Source organism: Oncorhynchus mykiss, chromosome 21 (genome assembly GCF_013265735.2).
Source record: "Oncorhynchus mykiss isolate Arlee chromosome 21, USDA_OmykA_1.1, whole genome shotgun sequence".
NCBI classification, from domain to species: Eukaryota; Metazoa; Chordata; class Actinopteri; order Salmoniformes; family Salmonidae; genus Oncorhynchus; species Oncorhynchus mykiss.
In genome coordinates, this window is record NC_048585.1 from 15,794,106 (window position 1) to 15,810,983 (window position 16,878).

The following is a 16,878-nucleotide window of genomic DNA, read 5'->3' on the forward strand; positions in this document are numbered from 1 at the left end:
GTCTTCAGGATGCGTATCGCCCTGACAGACTACAGTAGTCTCGAGGAGGTCCTGAGGGCAGTAAAGGACCTCCCCTTTGAAGGCGGGGCCAGTCGAACGGGCGACGCCCTCCAGTTCCTGGTGGATTATGTCTTCAGTGCGGCTATCACCAGGGACAATACCCCCAAGGTTAACTACTGTGCATCTCAGGAGATTGCTATATGTGGTCCCTGGGATGTTACGCACTTCTCCAGGCATTGTGAGATCTGATAGTTAGCAACCACAGGAGGTTGGTGGCACCTTTATTTGGGAGAACAGGCTCGTGGTAATGACTGGAGTGGAATCGGTGGAATGGTCAAATACATCAAACAAATGATTCCCAGTGGATTGATACCATTCCATCTGCTCCGTTCCAGACATTATTTTGAGCCGTTTCCCCTCAGCAGCTGTTAGCAACTGCACTTCTCCTTGAAGTGTTACACTGCACTATCCCAGCTGCACCTGGGATAACATGTCAGTCATTGAGATTCTTCACAGCCCTGCAAGTCTCTCTCTCTCACACACACACACACACACACACACACACACACACACACACACACACACACACACACACACACACTGCAAGTCATGCTGAACCACAGCTGATGTGGCAGAGAGAGAGAGCAGGATTAGGCTGACATATTTGATTTCACCACTCAGAAGGCTGAGCACACACACCATAGCCACATCAGGTGCATATTGATGTGCTCTCACCCCCTCCTCCCCCTTACCCTCTCCCCCCACCCCCATCAATTGGGGCCTTAACTTTCGACGAACTGCAGTGAATTTTTCATAATGGGGAATTATCATTCCGCAGTGTTTTAAGTTTCACACTGCGTTATTGCATTATGCATGTAATCATGAGTTAAAACATGTCAAATATCTCTAAGGACAGGGCTTGTTTTTTGAATGCATGGAAATGTGGTATTTCCAATGAAGGCAAGTGTACTCCCTACGAAGGAAGATCTAGTTAATCTAGTAGAGCGGGTCTAGTTTGTCTAGTTCTATGCAATTGTGTGTCGCTATTGGAAAGACCCTTGCAGTAAATACGGATTGTAGTTGTATATTCTGGTAGATCTGTAACATAGAGCTAGTTTGATTAGATTTTCCATGTTTGCAGATTGCTGTCCTGATCACAAACGGCCGTTCGGATGACCAGGTGGATGGGCCGGCCAAGGCTGTCACAGACAATGGAATCTCTATCTATGCAGTGGGTGAGTCTGGAACGCTGTGATTATATATTCATACCACATCCCTGCAGCGTCCTGGAGATTCTATCCAGCTTACCTATCTGCTGTGCCTTAGGTGAAAAATGAATGTGGTATTCATGGTATATCATTGAAGTGTGTGTGCTTGTGCCTGCGTGCATTTGCAAGTGTGTGATTATGTGTGTGTTGAGCCTACGTGTGTGATTATGTGTGTGTTGAGCCTACCTGTGTGATTATGTGTGTGTTGAGCCTGCGTGTGTGATTATGTGTGTGTTGAGCCTATGTGTGTGATTATGTGTGTGTTGAGCCTACGTGTGTACATCTGTGTATCAGTCACTGTGTGTTTTAAGTACTGCATATTGCTTACACTTCATGCACTCCATGACCTATCTACCCATGTGTGACTGCAAACAGTACATAGACATACAGTACATAGACATACAGTACATAGACAGGCAGCACATAGACAGGCAGCACATAGACAGGCAGTACATAGACAGGCAGTACATAGACATGCAGTACATAGACATACAGTACATAGACATACAGTACATAGACAGGCAGTACATAGACATGCAGTACATAGACATACAGTACATAGACATACAGTACATAGACAGGCAGTACATATACATAGAGTACATAGACATACAGTACATATACATAGAGTACATAGACAGGCAGTACATATACATAGAGTACATAGACATACAGTACATAGACATACAGTACATAGACAGACAGTACATATACATAGAGTACATAGACATACAGTACATAGACAGGCAGTACATATACATAGAGTACATAGACATACAGTACATAGACAGGCAGTACATATACATAGAGTACATAGACATACAGTACATAGACATGCAGTACATAGACATACAGCACATAGACATACAGTACATAGACATACAGTACATAGACATACAGTACATAGACATACAGTGCATAGACATGCAGTATATATACATACAGTACATAGACATACAGTACATAGACATGCAGTACATAGACATGCAGTACATAGACATACAGTACATAGACATTCATTGACATGTGCATGTGCAGTGTCTCTGCTCTCCTCAGCCCAGAGACAGGAAATAATTACAGCTCATTAGCCAGTGGTGACCTAATTACAATGATTTTTCATCAGGCTTTTCTGTGCCCCCCCCCTCCCACCCCCACTGACACGGAGGCCGGGTCCTGGCATTCATCATCCCCATAGAGGGAAGCATCAGTCTGATCAGCTAGCTCCTCTCTGTCTCTCACAGCTGGACAGAGCCAGCTAACACAGGCACTACACAGTTCACTACACAGTACACTACACCACCAGAGCAGGGGGGGGGGGGGTGATCAGTCAGCGCCTTATGATGTGTCTGTCTGTGGATGGGGGGGGGGGGGGGGGGTTGTTATCTGTGTGTGGGGTTAGGGTAATTGTGTGTGCGTGTGTGGACATGTGAGCGTGTGTGGACGTGTGTGTGTGTGTGTCTCAGGATATATCTCTCATCTCAACACATTGCGTGAGCTCCATCACTCTAAACCCCTTGACACTCTAACAGTATGAGCAGTTAACAGAACATTGTGTCTCTCTAATCGCATTTGGAATGGAACAAGATTCACTTAATTCCCTGTACAGTACTTTGTCATGACAAATGGACACGATGATAGATCAATGCTAACTAATGAACAAAATGAATAGATAGATGTACTAGATAGGAGCAACTAGGACAGAATGGATGAACTCTCTCTAGTAGTTCTGAAAACAGATTTCTTTGCATTGCTGAATGCTATTTTGGTGCCATATTGGGTGTACTGAAAAAATCATTTTTACAACTATGTCCATTCTAGCTTTTATAGGTAGGTAGCCTAGTGGTTAGAGCATTGGACCAGTAACCGAAAGGTTGCTGGATCGAATCCCCGAGCTCACAAGGTAAAAATATGTTGTTCTGCCCCTGAACAAGGCAGTCCATCCTTCTTTCTCTCTCCCTCCATCCTTCTCTCTCTGTCTTTCTCTCCCACTTTTCTCTCTTGTTCTTAACTTATTTGCCTAGTTAAATAAAGGTTAAATAAATAAAACATGTAAATGCTTCTCCTAGGGGTGAGAGGAGCCGACGAATCAGAGCTGCGCAGGATTGTGACTGAGCCCCACGAGGAACACCTGTTGTTAGCCGCTGACTTCTCTCTCTTGGATGCTCTCCTGCCCAAACTGTCCCGAAGAATCTGTTTCACCGCCTCTGAACCCCCACGCCCCGTCAAACACACCCCGGCTGGTGAGAATTAGTTCCAACCACTGATCCAGGATCAGATTGCTCACCTCCAATCGTAACCCTAACCATTAGAGGGGTGAAAAGAATCTGATCCTTTATCAGTGGTTGAGGGCAACTTCGAAAGTACCTACTCCTGAGAATGCCCAGAGATGTTCTGCTATGCAGGTATCTTTGTGTAGTGTGGCTAGATGTCAGCTGTACTGCCCATGGTTATTGTATATGTGTATATATTTAAACAGGTTCTTTTGTTTAGTGGTGTCTGGTACGTACTTTGTATGTTCTTTATGTTTTAACCCCTTCATGTTTCAATCTCTGTTTCTCTCCCTCCATCCTTTTCTCCCTGTCTTTCTATCTCCCTCCATCCTTTTCTCCCTGTCTTTCTCTCCCTCCATCCTTCTCTCCCTCTCTTTCTCTCCCTCCACCCTTTTCTCCCTCTCTTTCTCTCCCTCCATCCTTTTCTCCCTGTCTTTCTCTCTCCCTCCATCCTTTTCTCTCTGTCTTTCTCTCTCCCTCCATCCTTTTCTCTCTGTCTTTCTCTCTCCCTCCATCCTTTTCTCCCTCTCTTTCTCTCCCTCCATCCTTTTCTCCCTGTCTTTCTCTCTCCCTCCATCCTTTTCTCCCCGTCTTTCTCTCCCTCCATCCTTCTTTCTCTCCCCTCCATCCTTCTTTCTCTCCCTCCATCCTTTTCTCCCTATCTTTCTCTCTCCCTCCATCCTTCTTTCTCTCCCCTCCATCCTTCTTTCTCTCCCCTCCATCCTTCTTTCTCTCCCCTCCATCCTTCTTTCTCTCCCCTCCATCCTTCTTTCTCTCCCTCCATCCTTCTTTCTTTCTCTCCCTCCATCCTTCTTTCTCTCCCCTCCATCCTTCTTTCTCTCCCCTCCATCCTTCTTTCTCTCCCCTCCATCCTTCTTTCTCTCCCCTCCATCCTTCTTTCTCTCCCCTCCATCCTTCTTTCTCTCCCTCCATCCTTCTTTCTTTCTTTCCCTCCATCCTTCTTTCTCTCCCCTTCATCCTTCTTTCTCTCCCTCCATCCTTCTTTCTCTCCCTCCATCCTTCTTTCTCTCCCTCCATCCTTCTTTCTCTCCCTCCATCCTTCTTTCTCTCCCTCCATCCTTCATTCTCTCCCCTCCATCCTTCTTTCTCTCCCTCCATCCTTTTCTCTCTGTCTTTCTCTCCCCTCATCCTTCTTTCTCTCCCTCCATCCTTGTCTTTCTATCTCCCCTCCCCATCCTTCTCTCCCCTCCATCCTTCTTTCTCTCCCTCCATAATTTTCTCTCTGTCTTTCTCGCCCCTCCATCCTTCTTTCTCTCCCTCCATCCTTTTCTTTCTATCTCCCCTCCCCATCCTTCTATCTCCCCTCCCTCACCCCCATCATTCTCTCTCCTCTCCCTCACCCCATCCTTCTCTCTCCTCATCCCATCTTTCTATCTCCCCTCCCTCACCCCATCCTTCTCTCTCCTCTCCCCATCCTTCTCTCTCCTCTCCCCATCTTTCTATCTCCCCTCCCTCACCCCCATCCTTCTCTCTCCTCTCCCCATCTTTCTATCTCCCCTCCCTCACCCCATCCTTCTCTCTCCTCTCCTCATCCTTCTCTCTCCTCTCCCCATCTTTCTATCCCCCTTCCCTCACCCTCATCCTTCTCTCTCCTCTCCCCATCTTTCTATCCCCCTTCCCTCACCCCCATCCTTCTCTCTCCTCTCCCCATCTTTCTATCTCCCCTCCCTCACCCCATCCTTCTCTCTCCTCTCCCCATCTTTCTATCTCCCCTCCCTCACCCCCATCTTTCTATCTCCCCTCCCCATCTTTCTATCTCCCCTCCCTCACCCCATCCTTCTCTCTCTCCTCTCCCCCATCTTTCCCCCACCCATCCTTGTATCTCCCTCCCTCCATCCTTCCCTCCATCTCCCTCCCCAGTGGAGGAGCGTGTGGTGGGTCCCCGGGACCTTCAGGTGAGTGAGCTAGCCTACAGTAGTCTGAGGCTGACCTGGAGCCAGGCCACAGGGGACGTCACCGGCTACCGCCTCCTGGTCACCCCCCTCAGTCCCAAGGGACAGCTGCTGCCCAGCCTGCAGACACAGGTGAAGGGGAGGGGGGATGTTGAGAGGTTGAGATGTTGTGGTAATAATGGTGGCTAAATGCTGAATGCCATCTCAGACGATGGGCTAAAATAGGATATTAGGAGTCAAACCACCTGGGTAAAGTGCCTGGAATTGAATTGAATCAGGAATTGAATTGAAAACACTTTCTGAATTGATAACTGAATTGACTCAAAATCTTGTTGGGAGGGTAAGGAGGGAGCTGAGATATGTGAACCTGATTGGGGGGTGGAAGGTGGGTAAGGTGGTACGGGGATGGGATGTGAGAGGTGACAGGATATTGGGCCCAGGACCAGATGGTGCTGAGTACAGACACAGAGACTGACCACAGCAGGATACTGATAGATAGAGGTGTGTGTGTGTGTGTGTGTGTGTGTGTGTGTGTGTGGCTAGTATGCAGTGAGGGAAAATCAGAAAGCAATATCACAATGACCTTGAGCTTTACAATATACTGTAATGTACTGTAATGTACTGTACACTACTCTATTTGTTGGAGAGTGTGTGAGTGTTCAGTTTTTGTGCATCTGTACAGAACATTTGCTGACGCTTTCTTCTGAACTATATTGTGACACTCACATTCTTAGTCTTTGTTTTGGATAGTTTGGTGTGTGTGTGTGTGTGTGTGTGTGTGTGTGTGTGTGTGTGTGTGTGTGTGTGTGTGTGTGCGCGTGTGTGTTTTGTCTTTGTCTCGCAGGCATGGAATCTTTCCCCATTGTGTTTATTCTCTCAGTGATTTTCTACAGCTTTGCCAGAGCCACAGGGCACAGCACTGGATTCTCAGAGTGGGTTGTTTGCGTGTCCTTGCTATGACACTGGTGTAGAACTCTGGAGAAAGATATTTTAGCATTCTCTAACAGAACCATTCCTGCAGGGACAATCAAGCTATGCGGCAGTACATAACTTGTGTATTGGGTGGTGAAGTCACAGAGGAGAGGATGGATGCAATGGGTTTGAGATGTACTTGAAAGAGTACTGTGGAATAGAAAAGTGTTTTCTAACCCTAACATTACAAAAAATGTGTTTTATTGTCAAATACACTGGATAGAGGCAGTGAAATGTGTTGTTTTACAGAGTCAGTCATAGTTGTATGTGCCCCTGGAGAAAATGAAGGATAAGTGCCTTGCTCAAGGGAACATTGAACAGGTTTTTCACCTTGACTGCTACGGTGTTCAAACCAACAACCTTTTGGTTACTGGCCCAACGCTCTAAACGCTAGGCTACCTACCACCCTACAACTGTTGCACATATCAGATCTATTTCACCTGATTCCACTAGTCCATTAATTATCAAGCCCTTGTATAGTTGAATCAGGTGTGCTGGTGCTGGGAAAGAACAAATATGTGTCACGGCTGACTGAGTGGTGAAAGACTAGAATGATTACAGAGTAGAGTGATGATACACTGAGTGATGAAAGACTGGTGTAGAATGATTACAGAGTAGAGTGATTCTAGTGATGATACACTGAGTGGTGAAAGACTGGTGTAGAATGATTACAGAGTAGAGTGATTCTAGTGATGATACACTGAGTGGTGAAAGACTGGTGTAGAATGATTACAGAGTAGAGTGATTCTAGTGATGATACACTGAGTGGTGAAAGACTGGTGTAGAATGATTACAGAGTAGAGTGATTCTAGTGATGATACACTGAGTGGTGAAATACGGGTGTAGAATGATTACAGAGTAGAGTGATTCTAGTGATGATACACTGAGTGGTGAAAGACTGGTGTAGAATGATTACAGAGTAGAGTGATTCTAGTGATGATACACTGAGTGGTGAAAGACTGGTGTAGAATGATTACAGAGTAGAGTGATTATAGTGATGGTACAATTTCTGAATACACACATGCGCGAGCACACATCCACACAAAACCATCCCCACAAACACCCTTACCAATTTCACTGAAACCTCTCCCTCTCTCCCTGTCCCTGTCCCTGTTCCTGACCCATTCCCTCTCCCTCTCCCGGTCCCTCTCCCTGTCCTTCACCCACTCCTTGTCCCTGTCCTTTACCTTGTCCCTCTCCCTGTCCCTCTACCTGTCCCTTTTTCTCTCTCTCTCCTGCTCCCTCTCCTTGTCCTACTCCCTGTCCATGTCCTTCTCTCTGTTCCTTTCCCTGTTTCTCTCTCTCCCTCTCCCTATGCTTCTCTCTATTTCTGTCCCTTTCCTTGTCCTACTCCCTGTCCATGTCCTTCTCTCTGTTCCTTTCCCTGTCTCTTTCTCTCTCTCTCTCCTGCTCCCTCTCCTTGTCCTACTCCATGTCCATGTCCTTCTCTCTGTTCCTTTCCCTGTCTCTCTCTCTCCCTCTCCCTATGCTTCTCCCTATTTCTGTCCATCTCCTTGTCCCTCTCCCTCTTTCTCTCCCTGTCCCTCTCCCTGGCAATGTCCTTCCCCCTGTCCCTCTCTCTCTCCCTATCCCCTCCCTATCCTTCTCCCTGTCTCTGTCCCTCTCTCTATCCTTCTCCCTGTCTCTGTCCCTCTCCCTGGCAATGTCCTTCCCCCTGTCCCTCTCTCTCTCCCTATCCCCTCCCTATCCTTCTCCCTGTCCCTGTTCCTCTCCCTATCCTTCTCCCTGTCTCTGTCCCTCTCCTTGTCCTTCTCCCTGTTCCTCTCTCTCTCCTACTCCCTCTCCTTATCCCTCTCCCTATCCTTCTCCCTGTCCATGTTCCTCTCCCTATCCTTCTCCCTGTCTCTGTCCCTCTCCTTGTACTGCTCCCTGTCCATTCTCTCTCCTACTCCCTCTCCTTATCCCTCTCCCTATCCTTCTCCCTGTCCCTGTTCCTATCCCTATCCTTCTCCCTGTCTCTGTCCCTCTCCTTGTACTGCTCCCTGTCCCTCTCTCTCTCCCTATCCCTCTCCTTCTCCCTGTCACTCTCCCTGGCCCTGTCCTTCTCCCTGTCCCTCTCTCTCTCCTACTCCCTCTCCTTATCCCTCTCCCTATCCTTCTCCCTGTCCTGCTCCCTGTCCCTCTCTCTCTCCTACTCCCTCCCCTACTCCCTCTCCATATCCTTCTCCCTGTCCCTCTCTCTCTCCTACTCCCTCTCCTTATCCCTCTCCCTATCCTTCTCGCTGTCCTGCTCCCTGTCCCTCTCTCTCTCCTACTCCCTCTCCTTATCCCTCTCCCTATCCTTCTCCCTGTCCTGCTCCCTGTCCCTCTCTCTCTCCTACTCCCTCTCCTACTCCCTCTCCCTATCCTTCTCCCTGTCCCTCTCTCTCTCCTATTCCCTCTCCTTATCCCTCTCCCTATCCTTCTCCCTGTCCCTCTCTCTCTCCTACTCCCTCTCCTTATCCCTCTCCCTATCCTTCTCCCTGTCCTGCTCCCTGTCCCTCTCTCTCTCCTACTCCCTCTCCTACTCCCTCTCCCTATCCTTCTCCCTGTCCCTCTCTCTCTCCTACTCCCTCTCCTTATCCCTCTCCCTATCCTTCTCCCTGTCCTGCTCCCTGTCCCTCTCTCTCTCCTACTCCCTCTCCTTATCCCTCTCCCTATCCTTTTCCCTGTCCCTCTCTCTCTCCTACTCCCTCTCCCTATCCTTCTCCCTGTCCCTCTCCCTGGCCCTGTCCTTCTCCCTGGCCCTGTCCTTCTCCTTGTCCCTCTCTCTCTCCTACTCCCTCTCCTACTCCCTCTCCCTATCCATCTCCCTGTCCTGCTCCCTGTCCCTCTCTCTCTCCTACTCCCTCTCCTTATCCCTCTCCCTATCATTCTCCCTGTCCCTCTCTCTCTCCTACTCCCTCTCCCTATCCTTCTCCCTGTCCCTCTCCCTGGCCCTGTCCTTCTCCCTGTCCCTCTCTCTCTCCTACTCCCTCTCCTTATCCCTCTCCCTATCCTTCTCCCTGTCCTGCTCCCTGTCCCTCTCTCTCTCCTACTCCCTCTCCTTATCCCTCTCCCTATCCTTCTCCCTGTCCCTGTCCCTCTCCTTGTGCCGCTCCCTGTTCCTCTCTCTCTCCCTGTCCTGTGTGTGTCGTCTCAGACTGATCTGAAAGGTGATGAGAGGACATCTCTAGTGACAGAGCTGACTCCTAAGACAGAGTACTCTCTGACTGTCTACGCCATCTACCCTGGCCTCATTGGAGACTCTGCCACCATCATTACACAGACACGTGGGTTACAGAGGCACTAACATCAACAATCCCACACACAGACATGCACCCACGCTAATACACGAGCGTGTTCACACATAGTAGCGCACACAGGTAAATATTGATAAGCATAAACTCAAACAAACACCAGCTGAACACACTCACACATACACAGGTATTGTAAATATAGATCCACATGTATACTTAATCTGCATGCAGACATTCACCCACACTGAAACGTACACGTCACATACCTGTGCTCATTTACAACCAGGCATTTTCCATACACACATGCCATTTCAAATGTACTCAACGTTCCAACATATTTTCCTTCCTCTGCCTTAGCCCCTGTGCCTCCTGTCTCAAACTTCCGTGTGATGGAGGAGGGCCTCTTCTCTCTGAGGTTGGCATGGACACCACCTCTAGGGAAGCTCGAGGGATACAAGATATTCATCCCCAGATGTGAGTTGACTCCTGTATTGACATTACACCACATCATTAGTCTGATCCAGACTTGGGTTCAAGTAATATATCTTTCAAGTACTTGTAGTGTTTGTTTTAGACTGTCAAGAGTGCCAGGTGGCAGACGTTTGTACTTTTGGGACTGTTCTATTGGTCCATTGCAGTAGACAAACTTAATCAAGCACAGCTAAGGTATTTTAAATGATTTGAGTATTTGAACCCAGGTCTGGTCCCACCATAGTTCTTTCAGTTTAATTGAGGCTTCATATCATACAGGTCTCTTGAGGTTTTACAACAACTTTGACACCAGGTACAGAAGTTGAAAAGGGTATACATACAGTGCCTTTGGAAAGCACTCAGACCCCTTGACTTTTTCCACATTTTGTTACGTTACAGCCTTGTTCTAAAATACGTACATTAAATGTTTAAAAAATCCTCAGCAATATACAATATACAATACCCCATAATGACAAAGTGAAAACAGGTTTTTAGACATTTTTGAAAATGTATTTAAAAAAAAACAGAAATACCTTATCTACATAATTTTCAGATCCTTTTCTATGAGACTCGAAGCTCAGGTGCATCCTGTTTCCATTGATCGTCCTTGAGATGTTTCCACAACATGATTGGAATCCACCTTTGGTAAATTCAAATGATTGGACATGATTTGGAAAGGCACACACCTGTCTAAATAAGGTCCCACAATCAACAGTGCATGTCAGAGCAAATACTAAGCCATGAGGTCGAAGGCATTATCCGTAGAGCTTCGAGACAGGATTGTGTCGAGGCACAGATCTGGGGAAGTGTACCAAAAAATGTCTGCAGCATTGAAGGTCCCCAAGAACACAGTGGCCTCCATCATTCTTAAATGGAAGAAGTTTGTAACCACCAAGACTCTTCTTAGAGCTGGCTGCCCTGCCAAACTGACCAATTGGGGGAGAAGGGCCTGGTCAGGGAGGTGACCAAGAACCCAGTGGTCAACTCTGACAGAGCTCCAGAGTTCCTCTGTGGAGATGGGAGAACCTTACAGAAGGACAACCATCTCTGCAACACTCCACCAATCAGGCCTTTATGGTAGAGTGGCCAGAAGTAAGCCACTCCTCAGTAAAAGGCACATTACAGCCCTCAAGGAGTTTTTCAAAAGGCACTTAAAGACTCTCAGACCAGGAGAAACAAGATTCTTTGTTCTGATGAAACCAATATTGAACTATTTGGCCTGAATGCAAAGCGTCACGTCTGGTGGAAACATGACACCATCACTACGGAGAAGCATGGTGGTGGCAGCATCATGCTGTGGGGGTATTTTTCAGAGGCGGGGACTGGGAGACTAGTCAGGTATCAGGAAAAGATGAACGGAGCAAAGTACAGAGAGATCTTTGATGAAAACCTGCTCCAGAGCACTCAGGACCTCAGACTGGGGCGAAAGGTTCACCTTCCAACAGGACAACGACCATAAGCACACAGCCAAGACAACGCAGGAGCGGCTTCGGGACAAGTCTCTGAATGTCTAGAGCCTGGACTTGAACCCAATTGAACATCTCTGGAGAGACCTGAAAATAGCTGTGCAGCAACGCTCCTCATCCAACCTGACTGAGCTTGAGAGGATCTGCAGAGAAGAATGGGAGAAACTCCCCAAATACAGGTGTGCCAAGCTTATACTGTCATATCCAAGAAGACTCAATGCTGTAATCGCTGCCAAAGGTGCTTCAACAAAGTACTGAGTAAAGGGTCTCAATACTTATGTAAATGTGATATTTTGTATTTTTAATAAATTAGCAAACATTGTGTGTAGATTGATGAGGGAAAAAAACAATTGAATACATTTTAGAATAAATCTGTAACGTAACAAAATGTGGAAAAAGTCAAGGGGCCTGAATACTTTCCGAAGGCTCTGTTTCTCATTGTGACCCCTTCACTTTTCCTCTACTAGATATCATGCCTCTGATTACCTCTTCACTTTTCCTCTACTAGATATCATACCTCTGATTACCCCTTCACTTTTCCTCTACTAGATATCATGCCTCTGATTACCTCTTCACTTTTCCTCCACTAGATATCATGCCTCTGATTACCCCTTCACTTTTCCTCTACTAGATATCATGCCTCTGATTACCTCTTCACTTTTCCTCTACTAGATATCATGCCTCTGATTACCCCTTCACTTTTCCTCTGCTAGATATCATACCTCTGATTACCCCTTCACTTTTCCTCCACTAGATATCATGCCTCTGATTACCCCTTCACTTTTCCTCTACTAGATATCATGCCTCTGATTACCCCTTCACTTTTCCTCTACTAGATATCAGGCCTCTGATTATCTCTTCACTTTTCCTCTACTAGATATCATACCTCTGATGACCCCTTCACTTTTCCTCCACTAGATATCATGCCTCTGATTACCCCTTCACTTTTCCTCTACTAGATATCAGGCCTCTGATTACCTCTTCACTTTTCCTCTACTAGATATCATGCCTCTGATTACCCCTTCACTTTTCCTCTGCTAGATATCATACCTCTGATTACCCCTTCACTTTTCCTCCACTAGATATCATGCCTCTGATTACCCCTTCACTTTTCCTCTACTAGATATCATGCCTCTGATTACCCCTTCACTTTTCCTCTACTAGATATCAGGCCTCTGATTATCTCTTCACTTTTCCTCTACTAGATATCATACCTCTGATGACCCCTTCACTTTTCCTCCACTAGATATCATGCCTCTGATTACCCCTTAACTTTTCCTCTACTAGATATCATGCCTCTGATTACCCCTTCACTTTTCCTCCACTAGATATCAGGCCTCTGATTACCTCTTCACTGTTCCTCCACTAGATATCATGCCTCTGATTACCCCTTCACTTTTCCTCCACTAGATATCATGCCTCTGATTACCCCTTCACTTTTCCTCTACTAGATATCATGCCTCTGATTACCCCTTCACTTTTCCTCTACTAGATATCATGCCTCTGATTACCCCTTCACTTTTCCTCTACTAGATATCAGGCCTCTGATTATCTCTTCACTTTTCCTCTACTAGATATCATGCCTCTGATTACCCCTTAACTTTTCCTCTACTAGATATCATGCCTCTGATTACCCCTTCACTTTTCCTCTACTAGATATCATGCCTCTGATTACCCCTTCACTTTTCCTCTACTAGATATCAGGCCTCTGATTATCTCTTCACTTTTCCTCTACTAGATATCATACCTCTGATGACCCCTTCACTTTTCCTCTACTAGATATCATGCCTCTGATTACCCCTTCACTTTTCCTCTACTAGATATCAGGCCTCTGATTACCCCTTCACTTTTCCTCTACTAGATATCATGCCTTTGATGACCCCTTCACTTTTCCTCTACTAGATATCATGCCTCTGATGACCCCTTCACTTTTCCTCCACTAGATATCATGCCTCTGATTACCCCTTCACTTTTCCTCCACTAGATATCATGCCTCTGATTACCCCTTCACTTTTCCTCTACTAGATATCATACCTCTGATTACCCCTTCACTTTTCCTCTACTAGATATCATGCCTCTGATTACCCCTTCACTTTTCCTCTACAAGATATCATGCCTCTGATTACCCCTTCACTTTTCCTCCACTAGATATCAGGCCTCTGATTATCTCTTCACTTTTCCTCCACTAGATATCATGCCTCTGATTACCCCTTCACTTTTCCTCTACTAGATATCAGGCCTCTGATGACCCCTTCACTTTTCCTCTACTAGATATCATGCCTCTGATGACCCCTTCACTTTTCCTCCACTAGATATCATGCCTCTGATTACCCCTTCACTTTTCCTCCACTAGATATCATGCCTCTGATTACCCCTTCACTTTTCCTCTACTAGATATCATACCTCTGATTACCCCTTCACTTTTCCTCTACTAGATATCATGCCTCTGATTACCCCTTCACTTTTCCTCTACAAGATATCATGCCTCTGATTACCCCTTCACTTTTCCTCCACTAGATATCAGGCCTCTGATTATCTCTTCACTTTTCCTCTACTAGATATCATGCCTCTGATTACCTCTTCACTTTTCCTCTACTAGATATCATGCCTCTGATTACCCCTTCACTTTTCCTCCACTAGATATCATGCCTCTGATTACCCCTTCACTTTTCCTCTACTAGATATCATGCCTCTGATTACCCCTTCACTTTTCCTCCACTAGATATCATGCCTCTGATTACCCCTTCACTTTTCCTCCACTAGATATCATGCCTCTGATTACCCCTTCACTTTTCCTCTACTAGATATCATGCCTCTGATTACCCCTTCACTTTTCCTCTACTAGATATCATGCCTCTGATTACCCCTTCACTTTTCCTCTACAAGATATCATGCCTCTGATTACCCCTTCACTTTTCCTCCACTAGATATCATGCCTCTGATTACCCCTTCACTTTTCCTCCACTAGATATCATGCCTCTGATTACCCCTTCACTTTTCCTCCACTAGATATCATGCCTCTGATTACCCCTTCACTTTTCCTCTACTAGATATCATGCCTCTGATTACCCCTTCACTTTTCCTCTACTAGATATCATGCCTCTGATTACCCCTTCACTTTTCCTCTACAAGATATCATGCCTCTGATTACCCCTTCACTTTTCCTCTACTAGATATCATGCCTCTGATTACCTCTTCACTTTTCCTCTACTAGATATCATGCCTCTGATTACCCCTTCACTTTTCCTCTACTAGATATCATGCCTCTGATTACCTCTTCACTGTTCCTCTACTAGATATCATGCCTCTGATTACCCCTTCACTTTTCCTCTACTAGATATCATGCCTCTGATTACCCCTTCACTTTTCCTCTACTAGATATCATGCCTCTGATTACCCCTTCACTTTTCCTCTACAAGATATCATGCCTCTGATTACCCCTTCACTTTTCCTCTACTAGATATCATGCCTCTGATTACCCCTTCACTTTTCCTCTACAAGATATCATGCCTCTGATTACCCCTTCACTTTTCCTCTACTAGATATCATGCCTCTGATTACCTCTTCACTGTTCCTCTACTAGATATCATGCCTCTGATTACCCCTTCACTTTTCCTCTACTAGATATCATGCCTCTGATTACCTCTTCACTTTTCCTCCACTAGATATCAGGCCTCTGATGACCCCGTCTCTTGCGGTGTCAAAACAACTTTGACACTGCGACAGCTACAGAATTAGACAGGGAGACATATTTTGTCATAATCCCTTTACTTGACATCATGGCTCCCATTCTCTTGTGGTGTTATAACAAATGTAGTACCCGGTACAGAATTTATATTTGTCTTTATTGAAGGTAGTTATCTCTCCTGGTAGAGAAGTTCATCACTCCTGGTACAGAATGTAACAGGGATACCTATTTTGTCTTAAACTCTGTAAACCCAGAAATAAAATCCAGCATAATTTGTTTTATGTTTAAGTAGTCTGTCCATGAAAGATGAATTGTGTCCTGACCCCATGCAGCCGACCGGCCAGGACTGACCTATGAGCAGGTGCTGCGCGGCGACACCTCCTCCCATGTGATTGACAGCTTGGAGGAGGATAAGAAGTACACCGTCAGTATCTTTGCTATTTACCCCCAGGGCCCCAGCCAACCTGTCTCGATCGTCGGCAAAACACGTAAGTGACCCTGCTGAATGTGTCGACCAACAACTAGAATTTTAAATTTGAGTCATTTAGCAGACGCTCTTATCCAGAGAGACTTACAGGAGCTATTAGGGTTAAGTGCCTTGCTCAAGGACACAAACAGATTTCTGGGATGCGAAACCAGTGACCTTTAGGTTACTGGCCCGACACTGCTAGTCTACCTGCCTAAAACCAATCCTATGCTTTGAAATCAATGAGTGGGAGTTTACAAGTTGTGGAACACTTCTAGAAAATGGTGGAGAATCAGGATGCTTCCATTGCCTTTGAAAGTGATCTTGACAATACAATCTAAGTCAATTGGTTATGAAATATATATTTCAACAGAAGCTTTAACGCCCGATTTCACACCTTTCTGACTGTAATAAGTTGTTTTTCTATGATTGTCCACTAAGTGGCAGTGTAGCTTCTCCCAACATGTTGATCAGATTTCCAGGCTGTGGTCATGTATTTCACCATCTGTGGGTGATGCAGTTTGTCTGTTCTCCATCAAATTACATTGGTAAAATGTATGTAAATATTAAAGAAAAGGTATTCATTAGTGTTCCTCCCCTAACTGAGACTGTGTGTGTGTGTGTGTGTGTGTGTGTGTGTGTGTGTGTGTGTGTGTGTGTGTGTGTGTGTGTGTGTCTATATCTATTCTGCAGTGAAACTGGTTCCAGTGCAGCAGCTCCTGGTCCAAAACGCCACCACAGACACCGTCCAGGCCCGCTGGGGCTCAGTGAAGGGGGCCACGGGGTATCGCATCACCTGGTCCTCCTCAGGTACCGGGACCCTATTAGCAGTGTGTTACCAAGATCACCCAGAAGACACATTGACCACTCAGACACAGTGTCTGTGAAATCACCATACAACATACAGCCTGCATACAGAGTATGCAGTGCCTTCGGAAAGTATTCAGACCCCTTTACTTTTTCCACATTTTGTTACATGACAGCCTTATTCTCATCAATCTACACACAATACCCCATAATGACAGAGCAAAAACAGGTTCACATTTACATAAGTATTCAGACCCTTTACTCAGTACTTTGTTGAAGCACCTTTGGCAGCAACTACAGCCTCGAGTCTTCTTGGGT

The 16,878-nt window shown here is 46.0% G+C and overlaps 1 protein-coding gene across 3 annotated transcripts in view; it reads left to right on the forward strand.

Annotated features, from left to right (window-relative positions):
- The window catches only part of col7a1l (collagen type VII alpha 1-like), an 87,144-nt gene that overhangs the window by 14,531 nt on the left and 55,735 nt on the right, over nt 1-16,878 (forward strand). For all 3 annotated transcript variants that reach the window (XM_036957076.1, XM_036957077.1, XM_036957078.1), the window contains exons 4-11: nt 9-168; nt 1,142-1,235; nt 3,335-3,508; nt 5,420-5,583; nt 9,566-9,695; nt 10,020-10,136; nt 15,620-15,775; nt 16,447-16,563. In XM_036957076.1, coding sequence (XP_036812971.1) covers nt 9-168; nt 1,142-1,235; nt 3,335-3,508; nt 5,420-5,583; nt 9,566-9,695; nt 10,020-10,136; nt 15,620-15,775; nt 16,447-16,563 — 1,112 coding nt within the window. The remainder of the gene's footprint in view (nt 1-8; nt 169-1,141; nt 1,236-3,334; nt 3,509-5,419; nt 5,584-9,565; nt 9,696-10,019; nt 10,137-15,619; nt 15,776-16,446; nt 16,564-16,878) is intronic.